Source organism: Crinia signifera, chromosome 3 (genome assembly GCF_055691185.1).
Source record: "Crinia signifera chromosome 3, ASM5569118v1, whole genome shotgun sequence".
Classification (NCBI taxonomy): Eukaryota; Metazoa; Chordata; class Amphibia; order Anura; family Myobatrachidae; genus Crinia; species Crinia signifera.
In genome coordinates, this window is record NC_139219.1 from 134,742,084 (window position 1) to 134,769,547 (window position 27,464).

At 43.2% G+C, this 27,464-nt stretch overlaps 1 protein-coding gene across 4 annotated transcripts in view; it reads left to right on the forward strand.

The window, feature by feature from the left end:
• TAGAP (T cell activation RhoGTPase activating protein) overlaps positions 1 to 27,464 on the forward strand; it is a 111,861-nt gene that overhangs the window by 60,387 nt on the left and 24,010 nt on the right. For 3 of the 4 annotated variants that reach the window (XM_083176566.1, XM_083176567.1, XM_083176568.1), the window contains 2 exons: positions 8,215 to 8,385; positions 19,553 to 19,717. In XM_083176566.1, the coding sequence (XP_083032692.1) occupies positions 8,215 to 8,385; positions 19,553 to 19,717 (336 nt within the window). The remainder of the gene's footprint in view (positions 1 to 8,214; positions 8,386 to 19,552; positions 19,718 to 27,464) is intronic. The other variant, XM_083176569.1, reaches the window with a different exon arrangement.

The following is a 27,464-nucleotide window of genomic DNA, read 5'->3' on the forward strand; positions in this document are numbered from 1 at the left end:
AGAGATGGACTCACACTGGGGTTAGCTTTGTCCAGGTGTAGTTCCCATCAGGCTTGGTATAAAGGCCCTTAAAACCAAAAAACTCCCAACAAAGGGGAAAGCTGATAGCGTAATATTGTTTTTATAAAACACATTTATTTCAAAACAATACGCATAATAAATAAAAACAGAAACAGTAGATGGACCCGTACATTTGACATAAAATCATAAGCTTATCTGATTGTAGTCATCGGGAGTGGAGAGGTATGTATAGCCCGACCGGTTTCGTCCCTTTCCTATGTGCTGGGACTTCCTCAGGGGTTAGAGATGAGGTGACATGTATCTCATGGATATAAATAGGTTGTTACAGGTGAAGGAAATTACCTAGCGTCCGGAAGCGCTGTTTGCGCATGCGCAGGACGCTTGCGTTGTTATGGTAACCTAATGCGACTGTGCCTGGTAGGCACGCGCAGTGTCCTAAACTACCAGGCACAGTCGCATTAGGTTACCATAACAACGCAAGCGTCCTGCGCATGCGCAAACAGCGCTTCCGGACGCTAGGTAATTTCCTTCACCTGTAACAACCTATTTATATCCATGAGATACATGTCACCTCATCTCTAACCCCTGAGGAAGTCCCAGCACATAGGAAAGGGACGAAACCGGTCGGGCTATACATACCTCTCCACTCCCGATGACTACAATCAGATAAGCTTATGATTTTATGTCAAATGTACGGGTCCATCTACTGTTTCTGTTTTTATTTATTATGCGTATTGTTTTGAAATAAATGTGTTTTATAAAAACAATATTACGCTATCAGCTTTCCCCTTTGTTGGGAGTTTTTTGGTTTTAAGGGCCTTTATACCAAGCCTGATGGGAACTACGGGATGCAGTTAATTTGCCGGCGGTCGGGATCCCGGCGGTCGGAATCCCGACACTGGAATCCCGACCGCCGAAATCCCGACACTTTCTCCCTCCGTGGGTGTCCACGACACCCATAGAGGGAGAATAAAATAGCGTGCCGAGCGTAGCGAGGCACCGGGCCCGCTGCGTGGCGAGCGCAGCGAGCCCGCAAGGGGGGGCGATCCATGTCCCCCCCTTGTCGGGATTTCGGCGGTCGGGATTCCAGTGTCGGGATTCCGACCGCCGGGATCCCGACCGCCGGCAAATCGTATCGGATCCGGGAACTACACCTGGACAAAGCTAACCCCAGTGTGAGTCCATCTCTTTTTAAAAACTTTTTTTTATCACAGGGTGATTACACGTGTGATAACAATAACAGCCACAAGGTGGCGTTGTTCACCTTTTTAAGTATTTCTCATGCACTAAGCACTTTAGAGAAAAACAGCACTTTTTTGCACAGTTTTATATATATTCTTTCACTTAAACCCTGATATCATCCTTTTATACAAACGCATGAACATCTCCACGCCTCCAGCGGATTCTGGAAGGAGAAAGGGATGAATATCTGGGAGTGAAAGACACCACTACACGTGAATTTGCTTATTTGTTGCGGTCCACACATATAAAATTTATTAAGGATTGTCACAGTTTTATTCCTTGTCAACACTGAAGGCGCAGAAGTTTTACCACCAAATAGACGTTTTTTCTGGTCCTAAGGGAATTAGGCCATTTTGAAAACTTTTGCTGACACAGTATATATTCTGGAGTGTTGATAATACCACTTGTATATATTATTGTTAAATTTGTCACTTATATTAATCACTAAGTGAGGGATAGCGCTGTTCGTGCACCACACAATATATAAATATATATATATATATATATATATATATATATATATATATATATATATATATATATATATATATATATATATATATATATATATATAGATGTCATGCGCAGCCATGGCTTGGCACGTCGGGTACAGTACTCACCCATCTGTGTCAGTCGACAACTGGTGTGTGTCCGCTGGGGTCCTGGTCGGATGAGCAGTGATGGTGTTATGCAGCTGTGAGTGGCGTGCAGAGATTCAAACAAGAGGCGCGACCGTTTGGCTGTCAGGAGGCTGACACCGAGTATGGTGTTGCCATCTTGGTTAAGGGCGTAAGCAGTATTGGCCAGGTCAGGACGTTCCCTCCCATTCTGACCAGTTGGCCTATGGCAGTCCTTCCCTTGGTATAAAGAAGAGCTGCCCAGGTCCATCTGTGTCAGAACAACTTGTTTCCTGAGCCTGCAAGCAAGGGGAAGTTCCTGGCCATCCTAGTGCCTATGCACTGTGCTCCAGCTGGTTGTCCCTGCTGGTCTCTGATCTCCTGGTTGCTGCCTCCGGTGAGCCACACACCTCAGTTGTCTCTCCTTCTGGGATATCCTCGGCTCATCCTCATACCCTGGTGGGTAATCCGCAACCATCTTGTCTCCAGTCATCCAATTCTCAAACACCCAATCGTCAATCATCCAGGTATTCCTATTCATTTATTCAAGTATTTATATCTTTGTTTATACAAAGGACTGCATCCAAGTTATCATATTTCGCAAGATTACCATCTTATGCCAATTCCCGTTCCCATATGCCAATGCCAGCCATCAAAGTGGCTGGCATTGGCATACGGGAATAGGGGGGTGGTATATCATCTAGCAAGGGATAGGCAGAAGAGAAGGTGGTCTTTAATTGGCGTATGCTTGACTTCATTGCACTTTCATTTTCAGTGTGTCTGGGGGGGAGTGGGGGAGAACCAGCAGACTCCCAGTGGGTCTCCAAATGCAGAATGACCAGGCGCCATTGCCGGAGGGTAATAAAAATAATAAACGGTACTTATGTAGTATCTGGGCGTCCGATTTAGAGATCGGATCGCATCGCATTGCATGCGACCAAATCGTATGCGATGCGATGGTCAAGATTTTTCCATAGGATTCAATGTTAAAATGGTCTGAGTCCATTTTAACATAGAATTCAATGGGAAAAAGGGGTCCTTTTCCTTTCCCCACTATCCAAGTGGGCATGGAGTTGGATATAAACCTGTAGCGAGCCACCGAGCCCGAAGCGTGGCGAGCGTAGCGAGCTCCGCGAGGGGACACAGAATACTTTTTAAGAAATATGCGTCCCCTCGCGGGGCTCGCTTCGCTCGCCACGCTTCGGGCTCGGTGGCTCGCTGCGCTCTCCACGCTATATAAAAAATCAACTCTATGCCCACTTGGATAGTGGGGAAATGAACTGGACCTTCTTAACATTGAAACCTATGCAAAATCGCATCGAATCGCATCGCATCTGATTGTATGCCTTAAGGTAAGGCATACAATCACAAAATCGGACGCCCAGATACTACATAAGTACCTAATAAACTATGTTTTGGGCAAATTGGTGGTCTGGTGCACCCCCGAATCACCCTCCCCCCCCCCCCCCCCCCCCCAGTTTCGCCTTGATGCTGGGAGTTATTGTTCAACACTGGGTCACCTACCATCTGTTTAGAATTGACTTTTGCTTTATTATACCACTGCAAATCTTCATGTCTATATAGAATATTTGGTGATGTTTATACCCCTTTTACACAGAAAATGAAATTCCCCGGTGAAGCAGTTCCACCCAGGAATTTCATGAAATAAACAGGTAATTTTTCTTTGTGAAAGGGACAATCTGGATCCTAAACTCCGGGTCTCCGACCCTTTATATGACAAGGGCCGGAGAACCGGAGTTTAAGATGCAGGTTCACCCTTTCACACAGACGAAAAACCTGTGTAATAGCTCTTCTGTGTGCTGGGGGGTCTGACCGCGAGCTGCCGAATAACCCGTTGATTCAAAAGCTGGGTATTTCCCGGGTTATTTGGCTGCCGATGTGTATCTTATTGAGCCTTATACTGTTGTTTCTGTTTAATCACGGGACAGAGATTGCATACATTATGAAACCCATATATGCAAGGTCACACTAATGACTTAAGAAACGTTACAGACAGGAAGCCTAGAAGTAGAAATAGCGGGTGCTGTTTAATCTCATGACTTTGAGTTCCTCTCTGATAAATATAAACTTTTGTTAATATATCTGACCTGTAGCAAGAAGGAAAATCCCTTAAACTTTCAGTACCAACCTGTAGTGTCCTTGACAACTGTAACATACAGTATGCTATATCAGCTTTGGACAATAATATACTGTATTTCAGGCTGTTGCTCTGAAATGCTTTTGTCCTCTGCCAGCTGTACATCCATTCACAATTCACTAATCTTCTAATGGTTTTCCCAGTCTGAGTAAGTGTGTGTATCTCTGACCCTTCCAAAACTCTGCAACAGAGAGAGGCTGACCATGGCCAAGACTGGCGTCACACACCCTCCCTGGAAACACATGCCTTTTTCTGGACACTGACAGAAAATGTCAGGTTAACACCCCAAATGGCGGCTTCCCGTCAGTCAGTTGCCAAAAAATAATTGCTGATTTTGTCTGAGTTTGGCCTTGCACATGCACACTACATTCTCTGTGCATGTGTAGTAATTTGATAATCGACAGGCTTTCAAATTCGCACACCTGCGATCAGGTCTTAATAACCCCATAGCCAAGACTCTATTCCAATGTCTGCCATCTACACTGCCTGTTCATTTTAAAGGTACTGAAGATTCCATTTGGTTTTATTTGCTGTTCTTTTGGTCCCCAAAGTCTGAACAAATAGAATTACCTATGTATTTGCAGGGTTTTTGTTTGTTAATACACTATGAAAGGAAAGTAGAGGTTAAGGGCCTTATTCTCATTCACTCTCAGCAGCAAATTCCTTCTCAAATGGACAAAACCATGTGCACTGCAGGTGGGGTAGATGTTACTTGTGCAGATATAATCAGATTTGGGTGGGGTTTTACTTCAAAGTGAGATCTATTTTGCAGTGTAAAAATAAAACCGTATTTTCCCTGCACAGAAACAAAATAAGTCTCCCAAATCTAATTCTCTTTACATGTTACATCTGCCCCACCTGCAGTGCACATGGTTCTGCCCATTTGAGAAGGAATTTGCTTCTGAGAGTGAACTAGAATAAGGGCCACAGTCACATGTTTTCACTTTCCTAGAACAGGAAAAGGCCAAGGTGAAAAGCTGAAGATTCTGCAATCAGTCACATGTTAACCAACAATTGGCCACAAACATATCATACAATCGCTAAGAGGCGTGATGACTAATGCTTCTATGAAAGCATCCCATGGTTTAAGAGTGTGCACAATGGGGATTCCACTGGTTTGAAATTTAAGGGAATAGAACAAGTTTTTCAAAGCAGGAGGGGAGGAGAAAGAGAAAAAGATCTCACAAAAAGAGAAACCTACTGGATCCTAATGTTAGACACCCTGGTACCCCGTGGTCTGAACTATGACATTAATCCGTTCATTGAAGACTCATAGAACCTGTCTCTTTATGTATAGTGTCCCATGGCTTTCCTGTTTCTTGAACGTGTGCAATATAATACCTGTGTCTTTGTATATAATGTTGTTTGCACTATTTCCCTCTTTCTCTTTTCCCTTATTATTTTTTTTGACAAAAAGTAAAGTATATATAATCCATATGAGATAGGATTCAGAAACATCTAAGATTCATACCTCTCAATATAAAGTATCAAGTATAAATTCTATATTCATCTCTGTTGAAGTTATCTATATTTATTTGAAACAAGATTCAGAAAAATCATGCACTGGAGGTCTCATCAAATAGATATTAAAGTGGCCACAAATGGCTACATGTGGTATAACTAAAGTAACTTGATATTACAATGATACTACGGGAAACTACAAAGAAGGAAATAAAAGCTCATGTCAGATGTCAGCTCTCCCATTATAGAATGGCGGAGTGCACAATGCTATGGGCCTTATTTTGGTTCATTCTTTCTGACAAAATCCTTCTTAGATGGACAAAACCATGTGCACTGCAGGGGGGGCAGATGTAACATGTGCAGAGAGAATTAGATTTGGGTGAGTAATTTTGTTTCTGTGCAGGGAAAATACTGACTGCTTTATTTTTACACTGCAATATAGATCTCACTTTGAAGTAAAACCCCACCCAAATCTAATTCTCTCTGCACAAGTAACATCTGCCCCACCTGCAGTGCACATGGTTTTGCCCATCTAAGAAGGATTTTGTCAGAAAGAATGAACCAAAATAAGGCCCTATATGTTCTCAATGTAAGGTCTGTCTGATGCGCTGGTGTATATACTGTAAACACCAAACAATCTGTAGTTTGGTAACAAATAAGTGGATATATCACATATAATCAATTGGTTATATATAAGGTACCGGTACTCTTGACTGAAAACTGGACAAACTGCTTTTGAGATGTGTAAGTCATAAATGAATACTTAAAAATATCTAAAAACTTTTTAACTGTGAATGGATGGTGCTAAAAATCAGTTCTTAGTAATGATCGGTAGAAATCAAATAGTGATGGTAAAGGGTAAATTTACTAAAATGAGATTTATATTAAATATGGGATGTTGCCTATGGCAACCATTCAGATTTGTACTTTTTATTTAATTAGCACCTTCTATAAGATAATACATATAGTCTGGTTGCTATGCAACATCCCATCTCCAAAAGAACTAACTTCTCGGTAAATGTATCCATAACACCCCATACAAACTAGAGGATATTGTGAAAGCTATTCTTCAGAAGCCCATTTCTGAGTGATATCATCTACAATATCCTCTAATGTGTACACTCAATATGGTTAACGATGCGTGCTCCTGTGCTTTGGTAATGACTCCCGCCTTCATCATCTACATGTACGGACGAGGGATGACCTCATTATTGCATGTATACACTTGTCGATGTCTGCACCCCTGGGTCCCCACTACCGCCGATGTCGTCGTGGATCGGCTATTGTGTATGAGGCTCTCTGCACCTTTTTTTTTAAATCTGCCTCACCTACAGTGAAACATGGTTTTACTAAGTACTTCATACTTGCTTACATTAAAAATCTTCTCCCTGGTAGAAACCCATAAAGGCGATACAGGTGGTAGTTTATGGGGGTGGGGCATGACTATCTGCATAATTTGGTCACGTCCCCTGTGTAAAAATGCTTGTGAATCATGAATGTATTGATATGGCCAAAATGACACATTTAGCATATATTATAAAATGCATATTTCTTGAAGAAAATTAAAATGATTAAAATTCCTTTAAAGTTAACTGAGTAAACATCAATACAGGTATTCTATATAAATATACTTTTAATATACTGTAGATTAGTGTTCTTTAATCATTTCTGTATATGTAAACATTTAGCAGACCGTTTTTAAGGTTGCTAGAGGAGGCCGCTGCCTCCTCTAGCATCCTCAAAACCCGTCTGCGGTATGGGGGCAGCCATTTTCCGAGTGTCACTTTTTTTGAATTCTCCGTGCTGCAGCAGTAGCCGGGAGAGCCGGGACTCGGCGCAGGCAGAAGTGCCGTGGCAGAAGGCAGTGAGTAACAATAGTCCCGCAGCCCCCCGGCGTTCACACCCTCTCAGCGCCTCCCTGCCACTGCTGGGGCTGCAGGACTATATTTACGCCACTGCCACCCCCCCATGTTACACCCAGTACAATATACAAAGCCGCCCTCCCCCGTATTACACCCAGTACAAGTACCACAATTGTATATTATATATAACCCCTCCCCATATACACCCAGTGCACACTCACCCAGTTTTCTTTCATGTATTGTCTTCCTATGAAGGGAAGACTAGGGAGCCGCCCAGGCAGTAGTGTGGTGGGGTGAGACAGCAGCATATAGCAGACAGAAGAGCCACAGCAGAAAGAGGACAGCTCACTCAGCCCACAGCCTCAGGGATACAGGGCCCTGGCACCACTCGACACTCCATTGATGCTGCCGCTGAGCCAGCCTCTGCGTACACTGCTTCCTAGACAGCACATACAGCATGCCAGCCACCACTACCCACCCTGCGGTGTTGGAATTATCAGAGCTCATACCTCCTGGTGCACCCCAGAATAAAATAAATTCACAGATGAAAAAAGCAGAATAGATGTATAAAAATAGTTCTGTATTGTACATAATTTTGCTAGCCAAGGCCAAAGATAAATACATTTAAACAAGTAGCTGTTTTTAATTAGACTTCATTTAGGGAGCCATTAAGAACCTTCATTGGATTACAAGTATCAGTTTTCTTTTATTTTGGATTTAATCTTCCTTCTTTTTATTAATAATAATAAATGAAATAATAATAATAAAAAAAAACCAATAAGCTACATTTAGCTAAATAAAAATGTTCTAGTGAGATTGATGTTAAAATATGATATATCTGTTCTAATCCTAGGGAAAACAATGCCTGTTCCATATCCATTGAGCAATGTCCCTTTGTGCTGGGATTATCCAATAAAGATTCAGAGCTGATTTTGCATGAATGTGTACAGCTGACGCAGGATTTGAAGACAAAGGAAAGATATCTTTTCCTCTTCAGTGACATGATCATAATCGCTAAACTAAAGTAAGAATTGAATTCAATCCCTACCATGAAATGTACAGACTTGAATACATTTGTTTTGTCTTTTCAGTGAATTATGCTTGAAATCTGCTATCGTTTTCAGAATGAAATGAATTGGCTGATGTGCCCAGTTTCATCCGGGCAAAGGTTTGCTAGGCAGAACATTTTACTCCTTTCACCCCCAAAAGAGTAACATTTTTGAAAAATCCCTGCTTTGTGGGTGGCTGCAAATAACTGTCACAGTTTTCAGACCACCCAGCAGGTCACATGTTTCAGGTCACCAAGTAGGTGCGCATGGAGCGTTCAACAACTGTCACATTTTTTCAGAGCACAATGGTGATGCATTGTAAATGGTAGGCAGATGTTTTGCCACATAAATACTATACCATTATTTTTATGCAATCTATGTACCAAGACTTTAACTTGGCATATGGCGGGCAGATAGTGAAAAGATGGAAGGAGATAAAGCACCAGCCAAACAACTGTTTGATCAATCAACTCCCAACTGTTATTTTTTAATTTGTGTTGCTGAATCTGAATATGATATCAGTTTTGCTAAATTGGCTCTAATATTTGAGATACATGGACAAGAAACAAACAAAAAGACACACTGGACACCATAATCTGCTCAAGTGATAGTATACAATCATTTATATACAGAGGTTGGAATATTCTAGAATGGTTGTGACATGAACACCTAGAATATTTGCTTGTCTCGTTCTAAAATCTAGATGCTCCAGTAAATTGCCATATGCACACATTATTGCTAAATTCCTATTAATTCAGCACCCAGGGATGCCCTATACATTTCTGTTGCTGTGTATCTAAATTCATTCTGTTGCTCTGTACAAAATGGGACATGCACAGTGCAACTGCGACTCATAGGCCCAGGTGCAACCATATACTTTGGGCCCCCAGCAACCCATACCTTCCAACTTCTAATCCACGGCAGGAGAGACATTAACGCGAGGCCGAAATTTGGGGGTCTGGTCTGGTGGCAAGGGGGCTTGGCCTACCAACCCAGTCAGTGAAAAATAAAAGCCAACCCCATTTTGTACATCCCCATTTAATACATTTTTACACATATCAGCACTGGCATCTCTTCCACCCCCCATCTCCCATATGTTCACTGTGCCCTGAGCTGTCTCTTACCTCCGCCACCGAGACAGGGCCTGTGCTGTGCAGCTAGCTGGAGACTGGACTCAGAGCTGCAGGGTGCTGGTGCTTCGAGTAGGCATGCGCAACAGCTCCCATAGGCTATTATATTACCGGTTGAGTATACCATATCCGAAATGCTCGGGACCACAAGCATTTTGGATAAGGTATTTTTACTAATTTTGGAACATTTTTTTTCCTCATACTTACCTGGTCCCCACGCGGTGCCCAGATGGTCCACCGATGTCCACGGTGTCTCCTTGCGTCCCAGCATCCTTCTGAGTCTTCTTCAGCGGCATCTCCAGTCCCAGGGGTGCATTGAGCAGGGACCTGGGAACAGAGATACCGCTGAAGAGGATTCCAAAGGCCGCTGTGGACACTGGGAGACAAGGCGAGCGGACGCGGAAAACGAAGCAAATAGCTTAGTGGGCTCCCAACTAACATATAAGTACCCAAGAGCAGGACTGTCCTCCCTAAAGGAGGATGGTTGGTCACCTTATATACAGGATAATAGTATACAGCTGTTAACCACAGTATGCTGTTTTTTTTTTCCATTTAAAGCTTCATATTTTAATATAAAGTATACTTTATAAGTATACATATATAAGATATGAAGCTTTAAATGAAAAAAAAAAAAAAACAGCATACTGTGGTTAACAGCTGTAGTGGTATGGCTGCATTTACTTTCTGTGCAGAGGTGGGGTCCATGTGGCAGGGGTGCGGGCAGCGGGGGGGCAGCGGGTCCGGGCAGCAGGGTCGGAGCGGTGGCTGGGAGCTAGTAGCAGCATTTTACAGGCAGCGGGGTGGGAAGCGGCTGGTAAATGTAAAAAAATATTTTGAATTCTCCCAGCCAATAACCGGCCGGTTATTGGCCGCTTCCTGTCCCCCAGATAATGTCACTACTAGTTCCCAGCCGTTGCTCCAACATACTCTCTCCCCCCCCCCCCCCCCCGCCACTGTTTAACAGTGATTTTTCCCAAGGCACGCAAATCATAATCCCAGTTAAGTGCCAGCTATTGGGACTATTTGGATCCTTCTGGGGGATCCATTAGTCACTGTAATTTACCTTGGCTAATTGGATACCACCAGTCCAAATGTTGTTGGAGATGTAAATATGAACAACAAACAACAAAATGCATTAAGAAACAATTTGTTTACAATCTTGTTGGATGTCTGATTTAAAAAAAAAAAAACATGAAACAATTGAAACACCACCGTTTTTAGTTTAAGTCAAACCAGATGGTAAATACAGTTTTGAAAAGTATGATTATACAGTGAGGGTGTTAGGGGTGCCAACAAGGTGGTATAGGTGGCAATGTTGCACTTGCCCAGCAGTCCTTAAAGCCTATACCAGCCACTTTTCCCTGGCGGATTAGGGCCCTTATACAGATCTGATCGCAGTACAAATTTGTTCTCAAAATGGGCAAAACCATGTGCACTGCAGGTGGGGCAGATGTAACATGTGCAGAGAGATTTACTTTTTTGTGGGGTGTGTTGAAACTGAAATCTAAATTTTAGTGTAAAAGTAATGCAGCCAGTCTTTACCCTGCACAGAAACATAATAACTCACACAAAACTAACTCTCGATACATATTACATCTGCCCCTACTGCAGTGCACATGGTTTTGCCAATTTTGAGAACAAATTTGTACTTCAATGAGATCTGAATAAGTGCCTAGGTCCACCAGATACTGGGGTGCCGCTAGGTCTTAAGGTAGACAAGGCTGCTACAGGAGGCTAGGCAAGGCAAATACAGGACTGGACAGACTGGGACACAAAAGAAAGGACCAGACACACAAGGCAAAAGATAGACACTAAGATAGACACAGTGCTACTGGCACTGGACCACTGCAGCGGATGGTGCATGCTAGTCACCGTACAATAGATGTTATAAGTACAGGGTAGGGAACTGCAATGGCAAGGTGTTTAATGATGCAGTCGCTGTAGTGTCAGAGTGCAATATGAGCAGACAAACAGACAGAACCGGAATGCAAAACAATACGGGTTACAGGCAGACAATGGACTACTGGACTGAACTGGGGAGCAGAGCCAGCACAGGTGTACTGACATTTAAGCACAGGTATATACACACACAAGCTCAATAGGAGTAAGTACATAAAGAACACAATATGACAGAAATATGTTCACAAGACATAAACAGAAGCTCAGTATGAGCAGGGACAGACAGGGCAAGGTATATTACACAGGACTAAGCAGAAGCTCTATTAGAGCAGGTACAGGCTGGTATATGCAGGAGAAGGCTCGCAGAGCAACAGCAAACTCGGCATATCTCAGGGTAACACAGGCTAGTCAGGATTAGATCAGGATCAGAATCAGGGTTGGTTAGGAAAGACTGTGTATGATCTGCTGCAATAGCTTGAAACAAGCAGTATAACCAGCACAGAGTTTAGGGCAGGCTGGATAATATAGGGAGCAATATCCAATCAGAACAGCTGGAATGGACAAGCCCCCAAAAGGAGGAAAGTCGCTGCAGGTGAGCAGCCTGACACACAAGGCAGAGTGCTAATTCCCTAATTATGTGACACAGAACAAATACAAGTCAGGCTGCATTTACACAGACCCACCAGAGGCAGCTCGTAACGTCTGGCTTAACAGGTCAGGTAGATGATATCACATTAGGCAATCTTTTGAAGAAACACAAAAATTTAAAATGAGTCAGTGTAAAGTCAAACAAAGATGGCACCTACACATGCTTAGTGGAGATCCATTTGGCCATCTTGGGATAGTGCAGTAGTGCACTCCTCTTTCAAGAAAAAGTTCTAAATTGGATTCCACTATATCAGGTAAAGTAACTGCATGTGGTCCTCCTGTCATAGAGGAATATTTATTAAAATATGCAGGCATTCCAAATATGCATATTAGGTGCATATTGCACCAAAAAGGATAATTTTTCTGCTGGGATGTACCAATTTTTATTGCCTGGGCTAAGGCTGAGATGACAGCCTATAACGGTGATCAGTACGAAGCACTGTAAAATGACCACAGACGTGATCTCTTACGTCTACCTATGGTTATCCTCAGAGTTTGTGTGTGTGTGTGTGTGTGTGCGCGTGTCGGCCCACACAGGCAATACCTTGTTAAATAAAATCTTATAGGAAGCTATGGGGAGCAGCTGCTGTAGGAGCCAGCGGGTGAAAACCAATAGCTCTAATACCTCATGATTTCCTATTTAATACATTTATGAGATAGTACTTAATTCTTCTCTTTTACATGTGTAAATTTTCTGCAAATATTAAGGGCAGCATAATAAATATTTGCCATAGAGAGAACCAGTCACTGTCTGTAAAGTGAGGGTACTGTTGTATTGTTAACCCTAGAACACATACAGGATTAATAATATACCACAAATAAACGGAAAATTACAGCCTGCCGAAATTATGTTTGTGTTCAAGGGTTAAAATCAGGTCCCCTGGCTTGACAATTTTGTAACAGTAGCCCCAATATATGGATTTCCTAATACATTACACTTTTAATATTGGAAAAGTACAAACAAATTACTATGATACTAATGATAATCAAATTGTAAAGCAAAAGTTGGGAAATCCCATTTTGTAACCTTTTCATCACATCTCCGATTGCAACAGCTGCTCATTGGAAGCTTTCAAAACCAACTAGAAAGTGAAAGAAAACATGAACGGAATACATTTTTCAGTGCATACAGTCTGAAACCACAGCATGCAATAGGTTACAGGGAGGTGATTATTTGTTAATACCAAAATATGGCTTTTACATCTTTTGGTGTTCATAATCCCAGGGGAAGGGCCCCCTGCAAATAAACAGCTTTAAGCCATCTGTGTAGATAATGGATGACCAATTTTGCTACCGTAACAGATACAATATCATATCTACCAACATTGTTAGGTCCCCAGTCGGGCCATCGTGTGCTAAGCAGAGCAGCATGTAGCAGAAGAGACTCCCAACTGCCCCATCCTCTGCACCACATGACACTGACTGCGAGGGACGTAGGACCATCCCCCAAAAAACAGGACGGTCTCGTGAAAATCGGGACAGTTGAGAGGTATGCAGTATAATGGAGTGCTTCTCAATGCAGTCCTAGGGACTCATTAACAGTGCATGTCTCTAGGTCTCCTCTCAGAATCACAAGTGAAATTAGTAGAACCAACTGTGGGTCTTCTTAAAAATGTCAGTCAGTGTTCAACATACCTGTGCTCAGGGCCGTCTTAACAGCAGTGCGGGCCCCTGGGCAAATCAATGCACTGGGGCCCTTACCCATTCTCCCCTATTAGGGGTGGGGGGTGCCATCAGCAGTAGCTTTGATGTCCCATGGGTGGCAGGGGGTGCTTTATCTTCCACTCAACATGTAGGACCTGGAGCAGTAACTTCTGCTAATTACTCCTTTACTGCACAGGTGGTGGGAGGGAGAACACAAACGTGTGGAAGGGGGCACTGAGCTGAATGAAGGGTCCCTTGTAAATTACTTCTAGGGAGGTAGGGGGTGTTTTATACGCAGGGGAGGGTTGGATAATAGAGTGGGCTTAATATTCGTCATTTTCCGGTGGAAGGGCAGCTTGTTTGACTGCAGATATTGGCATTATCTGGAAAAAGATTTCTTAGCCTTCAATAGTATAAAAAACTAGAGTCCCAATTTTCAGGAGGTGCTGGGAACTTGGGGATCAGAGATCAGGAGCCAGAGCAATCCATTGACAAAAATATAAAATTGTACACTAGACGTCTAGAGCTGCAGCAGGGACCGGCTGCTGGAAGGCTGATATCTCTGGTTTTGGGCATGATAGAGACAAGCCACTAGTGTCGACAGAAAGGGAAGAGTCCCAGCTTTTGGAATATACTCTCAGAGTCAGAGGAAACCTGAGAAATATGACTGGAAATTGCAATTAACAGGTCAGATGTGGACTGCTGTTTTTGAAGTTGGATATCTCCAGTTCCCCAGGGCCAATTTTCAAAATTCTGGTATCCCTGGAAAAGGGTGATCCTCGGCTATCAGCATAGGGCCCTTATACACCTGGGGCCCCTGTGCAAGTGCCCATTAAGCTCATAAGAAAAGACAGCCCTGCCTGTGCTCCAGCTGATAGATATGGAAAACATGCTCTGTAGTACATTGCAAGGGCTGGATTTGGGAAGCATTGGTAAGTGTTAGCTAGCATTTAACACGTGCTGACAAGTTGTCTGTATCAGTGTCCACATAATGCTTGTGACGACAAACCAATCTAAGATGGAATTCAGTAAAGCAGGTAGATATTGATCATAGACATGGGATAAACACTGCAATGAAGGACCACCTGTGGGATATATAGCAGTGCTGCTGGTAGATTCACCCCTGAGGGTACATTAGACAAAACTTCTATTTCATCAATATGCAAAGGGAAGAGTTCTTTCTTTACACTGCTATGGGGATACAATTAATAACCATAATTCATATTTTTTATTGACAGTCTCATTAGCTACTGATTGGCTTCTAGTTGCTATGGGATTGCCTGTCATCTGGCAAGCCATTACTGATTTTCACCTATTTTTCCACCAGTGTTGAATTTGGAAATACCCTAGTAATTCCGAGTCAGGGATTTGATATTTATGTTGCAACGTAGGGAACGGTAGTAGTAGTAGTGTACCGATTAACAAATCGCAAAATGTTTTCACACCGCAGGAGACCTACTTCACAAGACTCAGGTTAGGTATAAGCTTACAAGGGATTTCAATGTAATGAGGGCTAGTGAAGGAAGAAATATGTAGTTTGTCAGCGAGTGTATCTCAGATTTTCAATGAAGATTGTGTAGAGCAGGGGTGGCCAAACTGGTCCTCGAGATCAACCAACGGTCCACGTTTTCCAGGTTACCTAGCTGACGCACAGCTGTAGTCATTACTAACTGTCACATTTTAAAACATGCTGCATTCATTCCTACTATAGAGCCACAGGCTGCATGGAAAACATGCACTGTTGGTAGATCTTGAGGACAGGTTTGGCCATCCCTGGTGTAGAGGGGAGTAAGGAGAAGGGGGTCTTAGAGGTCTAGGTATGTACACTGCATCGCTAGCGGAAAGTCAGTGCGAGCTGCTCTCTCTAAGATAGCCCACCCTGTAACTAGGTCCGTAGCACATATATACGTTTAAGTTGGGCTAAAACACAGGCTTCATGGTACAGTGCCAGATCAGGGAGACAGAGACCCCCTTTAGCTTTAGGTGGAGTCATTTTAGATTTTCGTGAGTTTGGGGGGCCCAGTCGGGCAGACGTATTTAGTCAAGATGCAATTACATTCCGTTAAGTGTTTAGGTGGGGCAGAATAGGGACTTATCTTGAATAATTGTCATGACCTATCCAGGATGTCCTGGAGGTAAAAGGGGGCTTATCGAGTACTAGAAAAGTGTACTTTATGAAGTGGTAGTTCATTGTAAATCCCAGCCATGCAGTTCTACTTATTAAGGAGGTATTAAGGTGTCTCAGCCTCTATATTTGCTGGTTAGCTCTTTGCTCAACATGGTTATAGGTAGACCCTCATCTCAGGATTATTAAAGCAGGGGTACACCTCTGAGGAAAATACTTTATTTAAATAAAACATAAAAAAAAATCCCACTGAATTTTTAAGCTGTTGTTTTCTGCTTTTTACTTCCAGTTCACTGTGCATGTGTGCAGGGAAAGTAGGAAGGGGGTACACACTAGTACTCTGACCCTGAGGTGCTGCAAACGTGTTACTACTTTGCCATAATCCCCTGTAGGCACACACATCCCCCTGGGCTGGGAAAGGGCATGTTTATATCTTGTGTGAGGGGTATGGGTAAAATCCGGAATCGGATAAGACACCGGAATGCCGGACTGGACATCAAACTCTGCATTCCGGAGCTTGTAGTATCCGGTCCGGGGGTGTCCTGTCCGGGGGTGCTCCATCTGATGAGGCTGCTCTCGCACCTGTCACCTGGGAGAGGAGAGGGGGGAGAATACAGCCTCACCGCATGGTCCGGGGGTGTAATAAAAACTGGAACGTTCCAGACCACACGGGGAGGCTGTAATCACCCCTTCCCCATGTCCCTGGTGTGAGCAATCACAGGCATCCCCCCGGACAAGACACCCCCCGCATGGGACACCCCTCGGACCAGACACTATAAGCTCCGGAATGCAGAGTTTGATGTCTGGTCCGGCGTTCCGGTGTCTTATCCGGGTCCGGTTTTTACTTAGTCCCTTGTGTGAGCTCCATGCGCATGTGCTTCAAGGCTCTTGAGTAACGTGGTAAAACCGCCCCCCTCTCTGCCAGTCCCTACGGTCTCGCAGCTGAGAACTCTCAGATTCCCCAGTTACATTGTATTACCAGTTTACATGATTGCTGATTTTCTAGCTCCACAATACATAGCGATAGAAGAATATCTGTTTATACTTGACCCTATAGTTTAGACCGCACCATTCTATTTATTTTATTTAGCATTAAGTAATGCTGTGTACACACTAGTACAATCTGCATAATGCTGTGTACACACTGATACAATCTGCATAAGATCCAGATGAGATTTTGACTATATAGTCAAAATCTTATCTGGATCTCATGCAGATTGTATGGGTTTTATCCCAAGCGATCCAGATGCGTTCAAGATGCGCGCTCCCATATCTCAGCCAGAAAGTCTTGGCTGCCCTGTCTATGGCCCTTATTTTGATCGGCACGGTACGGCCCGCGTGCGGCCGTACCGCCGATGTTTTTTGTCTGCACATGCGCAGAGGTCATTCTGCGCATGTGCAGCCCCCTTCGCCGCAGACGGATTTCGTCCGCCGCAAAGGGGGCGTATAGGGGCGTGAGGGGCTTCAGCCCCTCATTTCCCTATGTGTACGCCCCGCGTTTCATGGGCGTTCCCATGAAAACGCGGGGCGTATGCATGGTAATGAGGGCATGACGCCCTCATTACCATGACATGGGGGCGGAAAGCTGACGTCGCCGGATGTCAGCTTTCAGCCCCCTTACAAGCTCCCACACGGACGATTGTCCGTGTGGTCTGAGCTTGCGGGAGCTGCCGCGGCGTGCGGGCCTGCCTTCGATGGTCGTCGACCATCGAAGGCAGGGGGCAGCTCCCACCATGGTGGAGGCGTAGCCTCCACCATTTTTGTGCGGATCGCCAGCCGTCCGTGTATGGACGGCCGTGGCGATCCGTCCGGTGGGCGGCCCTTGGTTTGTGCGGTCGGAGCCCCGTGTGCGGCTCTGACCGCACCAACCAGAATAAGGGCCTATATAGTGCAGATCTGCACTATATAGTCTAAATTGAATGCAGTTAGTGTAAATTGTATGCAGATAGTCTAAATTGTAATCGCATCTGGATCTCATGCAGATTGTACAAGAGGTATGCAGCAAAGACTCTGTAGCATACTGTATAGTTGTTTGACAGTACTGACAAATATAATTTCCATTTCCTTCATTTACTTAGATGTGTGCAACAACAACATTATATATAGAAGAGAAAGCAAATGTCAGCCAGTGGCCACTCTCCCACTACACAGTATGGCTTTGGTTTGACTTTCTCACTTTCCTCCTACGGTAAACCAACACAGTGGGTGGTCTGCTCCAGAGCAATTGCGCACCCCTGATTACTCATGGGCTACTATCAAAATGACACTCTGGAATTTACATTTTTGGTGTAGGGTACAAATGTAATAAAACAAATACATATTATGCGCACTTTTTAATGCAAGAGCTGGATTAGATGGCATCATGATATTTAAAGTTCATTTTGCATGAGACCTATCATCTTTAATACATATTAATAATTACATTAGATGTTACTAATACTCGAATACAAACAGCTAGGTGTAATAATGATTTGTTTCATGAAAATGAATTCCCAAAATTAATCACTTTTCAAGCAGTTTAATATTATTAATAATAAATAATTATTAACACAGACACTTTCTATAAAGGGAAAGGCAAAAATGTATTCCAGAAAAGACTGAAAATAACTAATTCATCTTTAATAAAAATAAAAATGAATAGACCATTCTGAAGCAGACTGGGACTAATGATGCCCACACACGCACAGATCCCGGCGGTGCGATGCTATGCGATGGGGTGCGCACTCCCGCGGCACCTCATCGCACAGTACAAAAAAGTATTGGTGCCCACACACGTACTGTTCCCGGCGGTGCGATGCTATGCGATGGGGTGCGCGCCCCGCGGCACCTCATCGCACAGTACAAAAAGTATGTGCTGCACAAACCTAAACAGGGGGTGTGCCCATGTCTGCTAAAAACTAATAATTTTGGGGTCACAAAAGGGGGTGCCATTCTAATGCAGGAAGGGAGGCAAAGCAGAAGCGGCTGCGGGGTAGGGCAACCACTTCCTACCTTGCTTATGGGCTGGTGCCAATATCTAATTGGTATTTGGAAAGATGGCGCATGTACACTAAAGAGCAAAGACTCTGGCACACTGCCAAAGACAAACTGTCTTTGCTTTCAAAGAAGATGGTGCTGGCTATGGGTGCCGGATGACTGTCTGAGAGTTGGGATTCCGACGGTCAGTGCTCCAACATTGGGATCCCGACTGTTTAAATGCCCGACTGTTGGGATCCTGACTAACAGGCTATTCTCCCTGACCCCCATAGAGTGAGAATAGAACCTGTGGCAAGTGAAGCGAGCCACTGAGCCCGCAGTGTGGTGAGCACAGCGAACCCGCAAGGGGCTTCTTTGGACTCCTCCCCCTGTCTGAGCATCGGCAGTCGAGATTCCGATGTCAGGGATACTGATCGTCAATATCCTGATTGTTATAGCACCATACTACACACGCTGGCTATAAGTATAGTCTGGGAAGGAGGCAACAACACAGGTGTCTCCAGAAGCCCAGGCCCTTGGCACCACTGAGTACATGAAAAGTCACACATTTTTAAAGTTGGTGTTGACGGCAGTTTAAAAGGGAAAGCATACTGTAGCTGGAGCCTTGTCTCAGAGCCAGGGTTTCAGAGTTAAATGGGTATTAGGGGGTTCTGAGGATTGGAGTTGTGAAACACTTGTATAGGGGTGAACTATTCAAAACCTTTGTTTTTTGTCTTTCAGATCTGGTACCAGTTTCAGATTAAAACACCGGGTGGAACTCTCCCAGATGATAGTATTGTCATGTGATGAAGAGGAAGATGATGAAGATTCATGTGCTCTACACATTTCTCCTAAGAATGCTCTCATTTTTATATGGCCCTACAATGGCTGTATTGTATCGTATCGGTAGGTGCAGTAATTTTGAGGATTCCTGTTCATAAATACTGGAGGTCTCTATTAGATTTGTCTTTACTATAGTTTAGGAAACAGCAGCTACTGTGCATTAATTATCCATTCAGGTTTATACTGTAGGTTGGAGTCTTTTATACAATGTCTGTAACTGTATTATCAATCGGACCACAGTGGCACAGTTACAATGCTTTACTAAACCACAGACACTGCTAGTGTGATACATAATGTGTCAGTTACAGTACATTAGAACTTGGAAGGGAACACCCCATACATATTCAATAGTAACAAGAATGTAAACAAGAAGCGATTATTCAAATAAATGCTTTGAATAGCTTTTAAATGAAGGCAGAATAAAGGATGACATTAAAGTAGTAATACTATTTAAGTATATTTTTACTTGGAGCATACTAAATGAAAAATGGACCACTTTAACCCTTTGAGTGCCAACATTGCTGTGAAAGATGTGCAAAATATTCCCTAGAAATGCCAGGGCTGTAAGGAATATGAATCACTTTAGTTATTGCCGGCAAATGACCTGAACTCAAGTAATTGAAGCTTAATTAAATATGAATTAATGAACTAATTATATACTGAGCTCTTTCACATTTATCTGAAGGTATTCTTCCGTGCTAATATCTCTGCTAATCTCACCTGGTAAAGTCAGGTGTCCAGCAGAGAGCCCAGCAATAACTGTTCTGAGGGGATACGGTCATATTGTCTAAAGCAACTAGGTCGACAGGCATTGGGTCGACACCACTAGGTTGACATGCAGGAAGGTGGACATTGGTGAAGGTCAACATGTGTTTAGGTCGACAGGTCAATTAGCCGACACAAGCATTAGGTCGACATGGGCAAGGTCGACAGTCAAGAGGTCGACATGGGGTTTTTCACTGTTTTTTTTTTTAGCCTACATGTGCCGACACGCGGTATTTCATGCCCTACCATCCATTGGGGCGTGGTGGGTGAGCAAAGCTAGGCACCGTCCCCGAAGCATTACGAGCTTTAAACTTTAAAATGTGTCCATGTTCAGTGTCGACATTCTGGTAAAAAAAACAGTGAAAAACCCCATGTTGACCTCTTGACTGTCGACCTTGCCCATGTTGACCTAATGTTTGTGTCGACCTAATGACCCTGTCAACCTAACCCAGGTTGACGTCCCATGTTGACCTTGCTGCATGTTGACCTTGCTGCATGTTGACCTAGAGGTGTTGACCTAATGCTTGTTGACCTAGTTGCTGTAGACCATATGATCCACACCCGTTCTGAGTTGGATAGCAGAAAGCCAAAAGCTTGGATATTCACAACCGTTTCCTGCTGGTGTATGGGTGGTAGGTGGGCCGCACATTGATCCTCCACTCCACCATATTTCATAGATTGTGTGACTGCCCGTTTCCTGGATGGATTCTTCACATGGTGCCACTACATAGCAATTCCTGTCAGAGCGCTCTCCACGAGCATCGGAAAAGTGGGGAGCAGGCAGCCGGCTGCAAGATTGTCCTTAGTATGTAGCATTGTTTCTCCAAACTGGTGGTAGGTGTTCTATCTTCTGGCCAGGTCTGCTCTAGGTAACATGCTATTTTACTATAGACATATGTTTTCTTTTTTTGTGGAAAAACTACTTACCACACTGGTTGATGTGGTTACCTTATGTGACTTTCCTTATTCTATTTTATCCATTTTTTTTTTTTACATTTTCGCTTAGGGGGGGGTACACACCAGAACGATTAGGGCTCAATTCCATCAATCTGGATCCAATTCCGACCGATTGGATGCAGATTGTGTGTAGATTGGGCATGTTTAGGTCCAATTCCGATCCGATTCCAATCCGATGCGCGTCCCCGCTGTCGTTTGGTCGTTTTACAGATCCTACCTGCTGCAGTGAGGATCTGTAAAAGATCCATTCAACTGGATACAGACTCAGATCGGATTGGGATCAGATTGGATGCAGATCGTTAGTAGATTGTGTGGCTTCAACAGATCGTGCGAGCATCACACAATCTGCTAACGATCTACTAACAATCAGGATCGTTCTGGTGTGTACCAGGCCTTACACTTTCTCCGATTTGAAACCAGTTTTTCCTGGTCCCTTGAGAAGCATAAAATCAGGGACTTACTGTATTGATGTCCTAGTTAGCAGTACAAGGCCTGATTCAGAGTTTCACTAGCAATCTAGTTCCCTGTATTAAAAACTCAGCAACAGTTGCCTTGAAGACTGTTGTAAATGTTTCATTTTATCTTACTCTATTTCACAAGCAAAACAATTTGTTGCATGCATTTCCCCATTTCTGTAAAGTCAGCATTTCTATGAAATCACATGGATCAGACAGAGACCTGAAGCATCACTAAAAGTAACAGTGCAGGCAGGGTAGTGACGTGGCATAATCCAATGCCACTGAGGGAAAGTACTTGCAGTAACCAATAATCCCGCAACAGCTCGCTCTCTCTCTCTCTCTTTACTTTAACTTTAATTGTTTAGATTAATGGTAATAGCCTTTACATGTTGGGAAGTAATTAGTTTTCTGTGCTTGAAAAATGGGCCTCATGCTGAATTGAATTTGCTTCAGTTTTCTTAGCATAAATTGTGTAATACTGCTTTCACATTGCAGAAATGGGTAATGACACTGTATTCTTAAATGGGACTTTAAAACGGGTCAGAGCCTTAAAACCTGGGCAAGGTGAAAACCGTTTTAAAAATCATTTAATACCATTCAAACATTCAACTCATTTAACCCCCAAGGGACAGATTTAAAGCCATTGAAATAGAGCTGTTCAAACTGCCAAAAAAAGGCTTTAAAACGTGTAGGACTCTGCTTTTTAACCGTGTTGAAATACCGGTTAAATTTAACCGGTAAATCAACTCTGGCACTTTCACATTGCAGCCTTAAACGTTTTAAAATGGAAAAAAAACGGCAATATACCGTTTTAAAAGTGCGATGTGAAAGGGGTATTACTTTGCCCCGTGCTTGCTCACAAAGAGAATACATAAATAAAAACAAAAACAGACAAGTGCCTTTCTGGCAGAGTTGCATATTTTTATGACTGCGAAGAGGAAACCGTAAAAGTGCCAACATACTGAGTACATCAAGGATATGTACATGCAAATGCAGACCTGCACAAATTCGAATACAGCCCGCTCTGTGAGTTATTCAAAATGTCAACATCAATGGAGCTGCCATAGCAGGCAAGTCACTGCTAGGCCACCAGGGAGGTTATGTCAACATTCCACAATGTCTACATGATGAATATTGACCAGCTCAATGTTGACATTGTGAGAATGCTAACCTGCTGTATTTTGAAATTACCATAAATTGACATTATGAAGGTCAACAAATTATACCACCACCCGTAGTTTTTGCACCTACTATTGGACAGAGCCAAATACCCACTGAAGGTGACTTCACCTGGCCAACACAGAGCCCCATGACAATGTGTTATGCTTTTGATAATGAATATTTTATTCTTCATCTTTAAGTATGCCTATTTCACACTGCACTCTGCATGAGTGCATGCAGATACAGTAACATGTGCTGGATGAGTAAATAATGTGAATACTGTATATTGAAATACAAATTTGAATATGTTTTCAAAATTGCAATTTTCTTCAAAACTTCATGTTCATTTACAGGCCCCATGAGTGTAATACTTTTAAAAATTGTCCAATTTCTTTGGCCAATTTATGCAAGCCTTGTCCCATGTACAGTGTATAAGATGTATGTGTGTGTATGTATGTGTGTGTGTGTGTGTGTGTATGTATGTATGTATGTATGTATATATATATATATATATATATATATATATATATATATATATAGGTACGGTATAGGCGAGCACACCTCAGTCGAAACTCACTTGGGGTGCCTTCCCCTGGATGCTCCCAGTCATGGGGTCCCCAATGTAGTCGATTTGTAGGGCGGCACTCTCATCAAATAACGGATACAGATACGGAGCTGGATCAACGTTTCGAAGTTTAATAATTTACTTCGTCATCAGGATACATAAAAACAGTGCATACCATAACAGAATTTATACATACCAGACCCCGCGAAAAGGAGACGCCGTCCGCACGTTCTTCCGGGTCACGTGGCGTATGGACGTCATCATCCGGCTGCCGTTGCCATGGTATCAGCATAGCATTCGGCGCTCAGATGGCGCGTCAACGCTGTTACCCGGGAGGCTGATGAATCAAGCTGATAGGTGTATGCGCAGTAGCCCGTCGTCATGGATACATGACGCTAGCACGCTGCAACATTCATCACAGCTATCTCAATCAGTTATACGTCTGGCACTCCCTAAACACAAATACAATATTACCCAATACGAGTGATAAAAAATAGAAAAAATAGAAGACATATAATAAGTGAAACTTTACACATAATGCTTTACATAAGAATGCCTGCATAAAAGATCATATAATTTTAATATTAATACATATGCACCCATAGTAGTTCAATGTAAACAATCAAGAATTCAAAACATGAATAAATTTTTAGTAGTCAAGTATAGTTACATAAGATAATGTACTCCAGATTTGCATGCTTATAGAAAGCAGTGCAGCCCATGGGATTCATTCAGGCCACCTGGAGAGAGGGTGCCTCATCATTGAATCCAACTGGCCTCTGCCCTGAGCAGTTTGAGGGATCTATCCCCCCTTCTCAGTGAGACAGGAATATGGTCAATAATAACACTTTTGAGAGATGCAACGCTGTGTTTGGCCTCAAAGAAATGGCGTGCTAGTGGCTGATCACTGCCACCTTTCTCAAACGCTGTTTTAATAGAGGATCTATGTCCCGCAAGTCTTTCCCTAAGGGTTCTTTGAGTTTTACCAATATAGTTTAATGAGCATGGACACGTAAGCATATATACGATATATTTAGTAGTACATGTCACCCGATGATTAATGTTGATTTTGACGCCTGAATGGGGGTGTAAGAAATATGGACCAGACGACATTGATCTGCAAGACGTGCAGTCCAGGCACCTATAGCAACCATTCCTGGGCCTAAGGAATTGCTCGCTATTTTGGTGTCTAAGACCTGTAACGTCAGCCTTGACCAGATGGTCTCTCAAATTCCTTCCCCTGGTATAACAACTCATAAGTCCCGTATCAGTAAGACCCAATGTTGGATCTGATTCAATCATGGGCCACAATCTCCTGCCCACATTACTGATGGTATTACTTTCAGCATTAAAGTGTTTCACCCAAGGGAGCTTTTTAAGCGTTCTATCACGTGGTGTTGGACAGAGGAGTCGGTCCCTAGGTTGTTCGAGGGCTTTACTTTTAGCCTTTTGTAGTAAAGGCATTTGATACCCCCTCTGAGAGAACTTGGTCACCATCTTATCAATAGCCTGTTCAGCCAATAAATCACTGCTACATATGCGTTTGGCTCTCACAAACTGTGAGTAGGGGAGGCCAAACTTAAGGCTTTTGGGGTGAAAACTAGAAGCATGTAACAAAGAGTTAGCGTCAGTTTTTTTGGTAAATACATCAGTTGTGATCACACCATCTTGGATGGTGAGCATCACATCCAGAAAGCTGACACAATGTGTATCCACAGTATATGTCAGCTTGATGGGACTGAGGCTATTATTTTGACGTGTGACAACAGTAGCCAAATCCTGGGCGGATCCCCTCCATATAAGGAACAGGTCATCAATGTATCTGGCATAGAAGACCACCATGCCAGATACATTGATGTCCGTGAAGAAGATGTCCCGCTCAACTTGCAGCATAAATGTATTGGCATATGCCGGAGCAAAATTACTGCCCATGGCACAGCCCGACATTTGGATGTAATAACACCCATTAAACAGAAAATAGTTGTGCGTCAACACCATCTCCAGTAAACTCAGGAAAAAATCAACATTGGGTCCCTTGTATAGGGCATTACCATCAATCAATCTCTTAACAGCCAATAAGCCTTGATCATTGGGTATGACTGTATATAGACTTGAAACATCCAAGCTACATAACAAGCTACCAGTGGGGACATGGTCAATTTCATTAAGTCTCTTCAAAAAAGCAGTTGTGTCACGTAAGAACCCAGTAGTAGCTGTAACACACGGTTGAAGTATAGCATCTATATACGTGGATACGTTTTGGAATAACGATCCACGTGCAGCTATTATGGGTCTGCCCGGTGGGGGCGTAATTCCCTTATGAATCTTTGGAAGTGTGTACAGGAGTGGCACTGTCGGTTCAGGTTGACTTAATGCTTTAGATAATTCTGAGCTAATTACTCCAGCAGATACCTCCTCCTGTAACACACCATCCAATAGTTTCATAAATTGTTCAGTGGGGTCCTTACGCAGTAATTTATACACATTAGTATCAGCAAGTTGTCTCTCAATTTCTGTGACATAATCTGCAAGATTTTGTAAAACAATTGCCCCGCCTTTATCTGCGGGGCGAATAACCAAGTCTGTGTAAGTACCCAGATCCTTCAGTGCACCAGCCTCTTCCTTAGTGAGGTTACTATGTATTTTGGCACATTTTGAGTTCTTCCCTGTTTCTGATGTTACATCATGTGCAAGCATTCTATTAAATGTTTTTATGGTAGCACTGTTGGATAGGGGTTCAAACACAGACTTGGGTTGCAATCTCTGTACTTGACTGGGAATATCATTTTCAATGGGAGCATTCCCCTTCTTGTTCCTAGTAAAAAATTCTTTGAGCTTCAATTGCCTTGAGAGTTTATATTTTTCAATTTCCCACTTAGTGGGATTAAACAGTGTTGTAGGAACAAAAGACAAACCCTTATTCAAAACACTCAACTCATGTTCATTCAATATATGATTGGATAAATTACACACTAAATTCTCGTGGGGGGGCGTCCTCTGCCCCTTCCTTTTCCTTTGGCATTGGCCACCGCGCCTCGTCCGATGGCGCCGGTGCCAGTCCGCGTTCTTGCCCCTAAAGGGAGAGAACCAGAGGGTGGTCTAGACATGATGTTGGCATTGTCCGAATCACTGGTTGTAGTAGCCTCCGCTGATGAGTCAATAGTTCTGGATGATGCTACTGTATTACGTGTTCTATTTCTATAACCTCTCCGGTTGTAGTTAGGCTGTGACGGCCCACCTGACAACCAGTGATATACTTTATTCTGGTCATAGTCATTTTTAACACGGTCCATTTTGTGGACCGTGTTAAAAATGACTATGACCAGAATAAAGTATATCACTGGTTGTCAGGTGGGCCGTCACAGCCTAACTACAACCGGAGAGGTTATAGAAATAGAACACGTAATACAGTAGCATCATCCAGAACTATTGACTCATCAGCGGAGGCTACTACAACCAGTGATTCGGACAATGCCAACATCATGTCTAGACCACCCTCTGGTTCTCTCCCTTTAGGGGCAAGAACGTGGACTGGCACCGGCGCCATCGGACGAGGCGCGGTGGCCAATGCCAAAGGAAAAGGAAGGGGCAGAGGACGCCCCCCCACGAGAATTTAGTGTGTAATTTATCCAATCATATATTGAATGAACATGAGTTGAGTGTTTTGAATAAGGGTTTGTCTTTTGTTCCTACAACACTGTTTAATCCCACTAAGTGGGAAATTGAAAAATATAAACTCTCAAGGCAATTGAAGCTCAAAGAATTTTTTACTAGGAACAAGAAGGGGAATGCTCCCATTGAAAATGATATTCCCAGTCAAGTACAGAGATTGCAACCCAAGTCTGTGTTTGAACCCCTATCCAACAGTGCTACCATAAAAACATTTAATAGAATGCTTGCACAT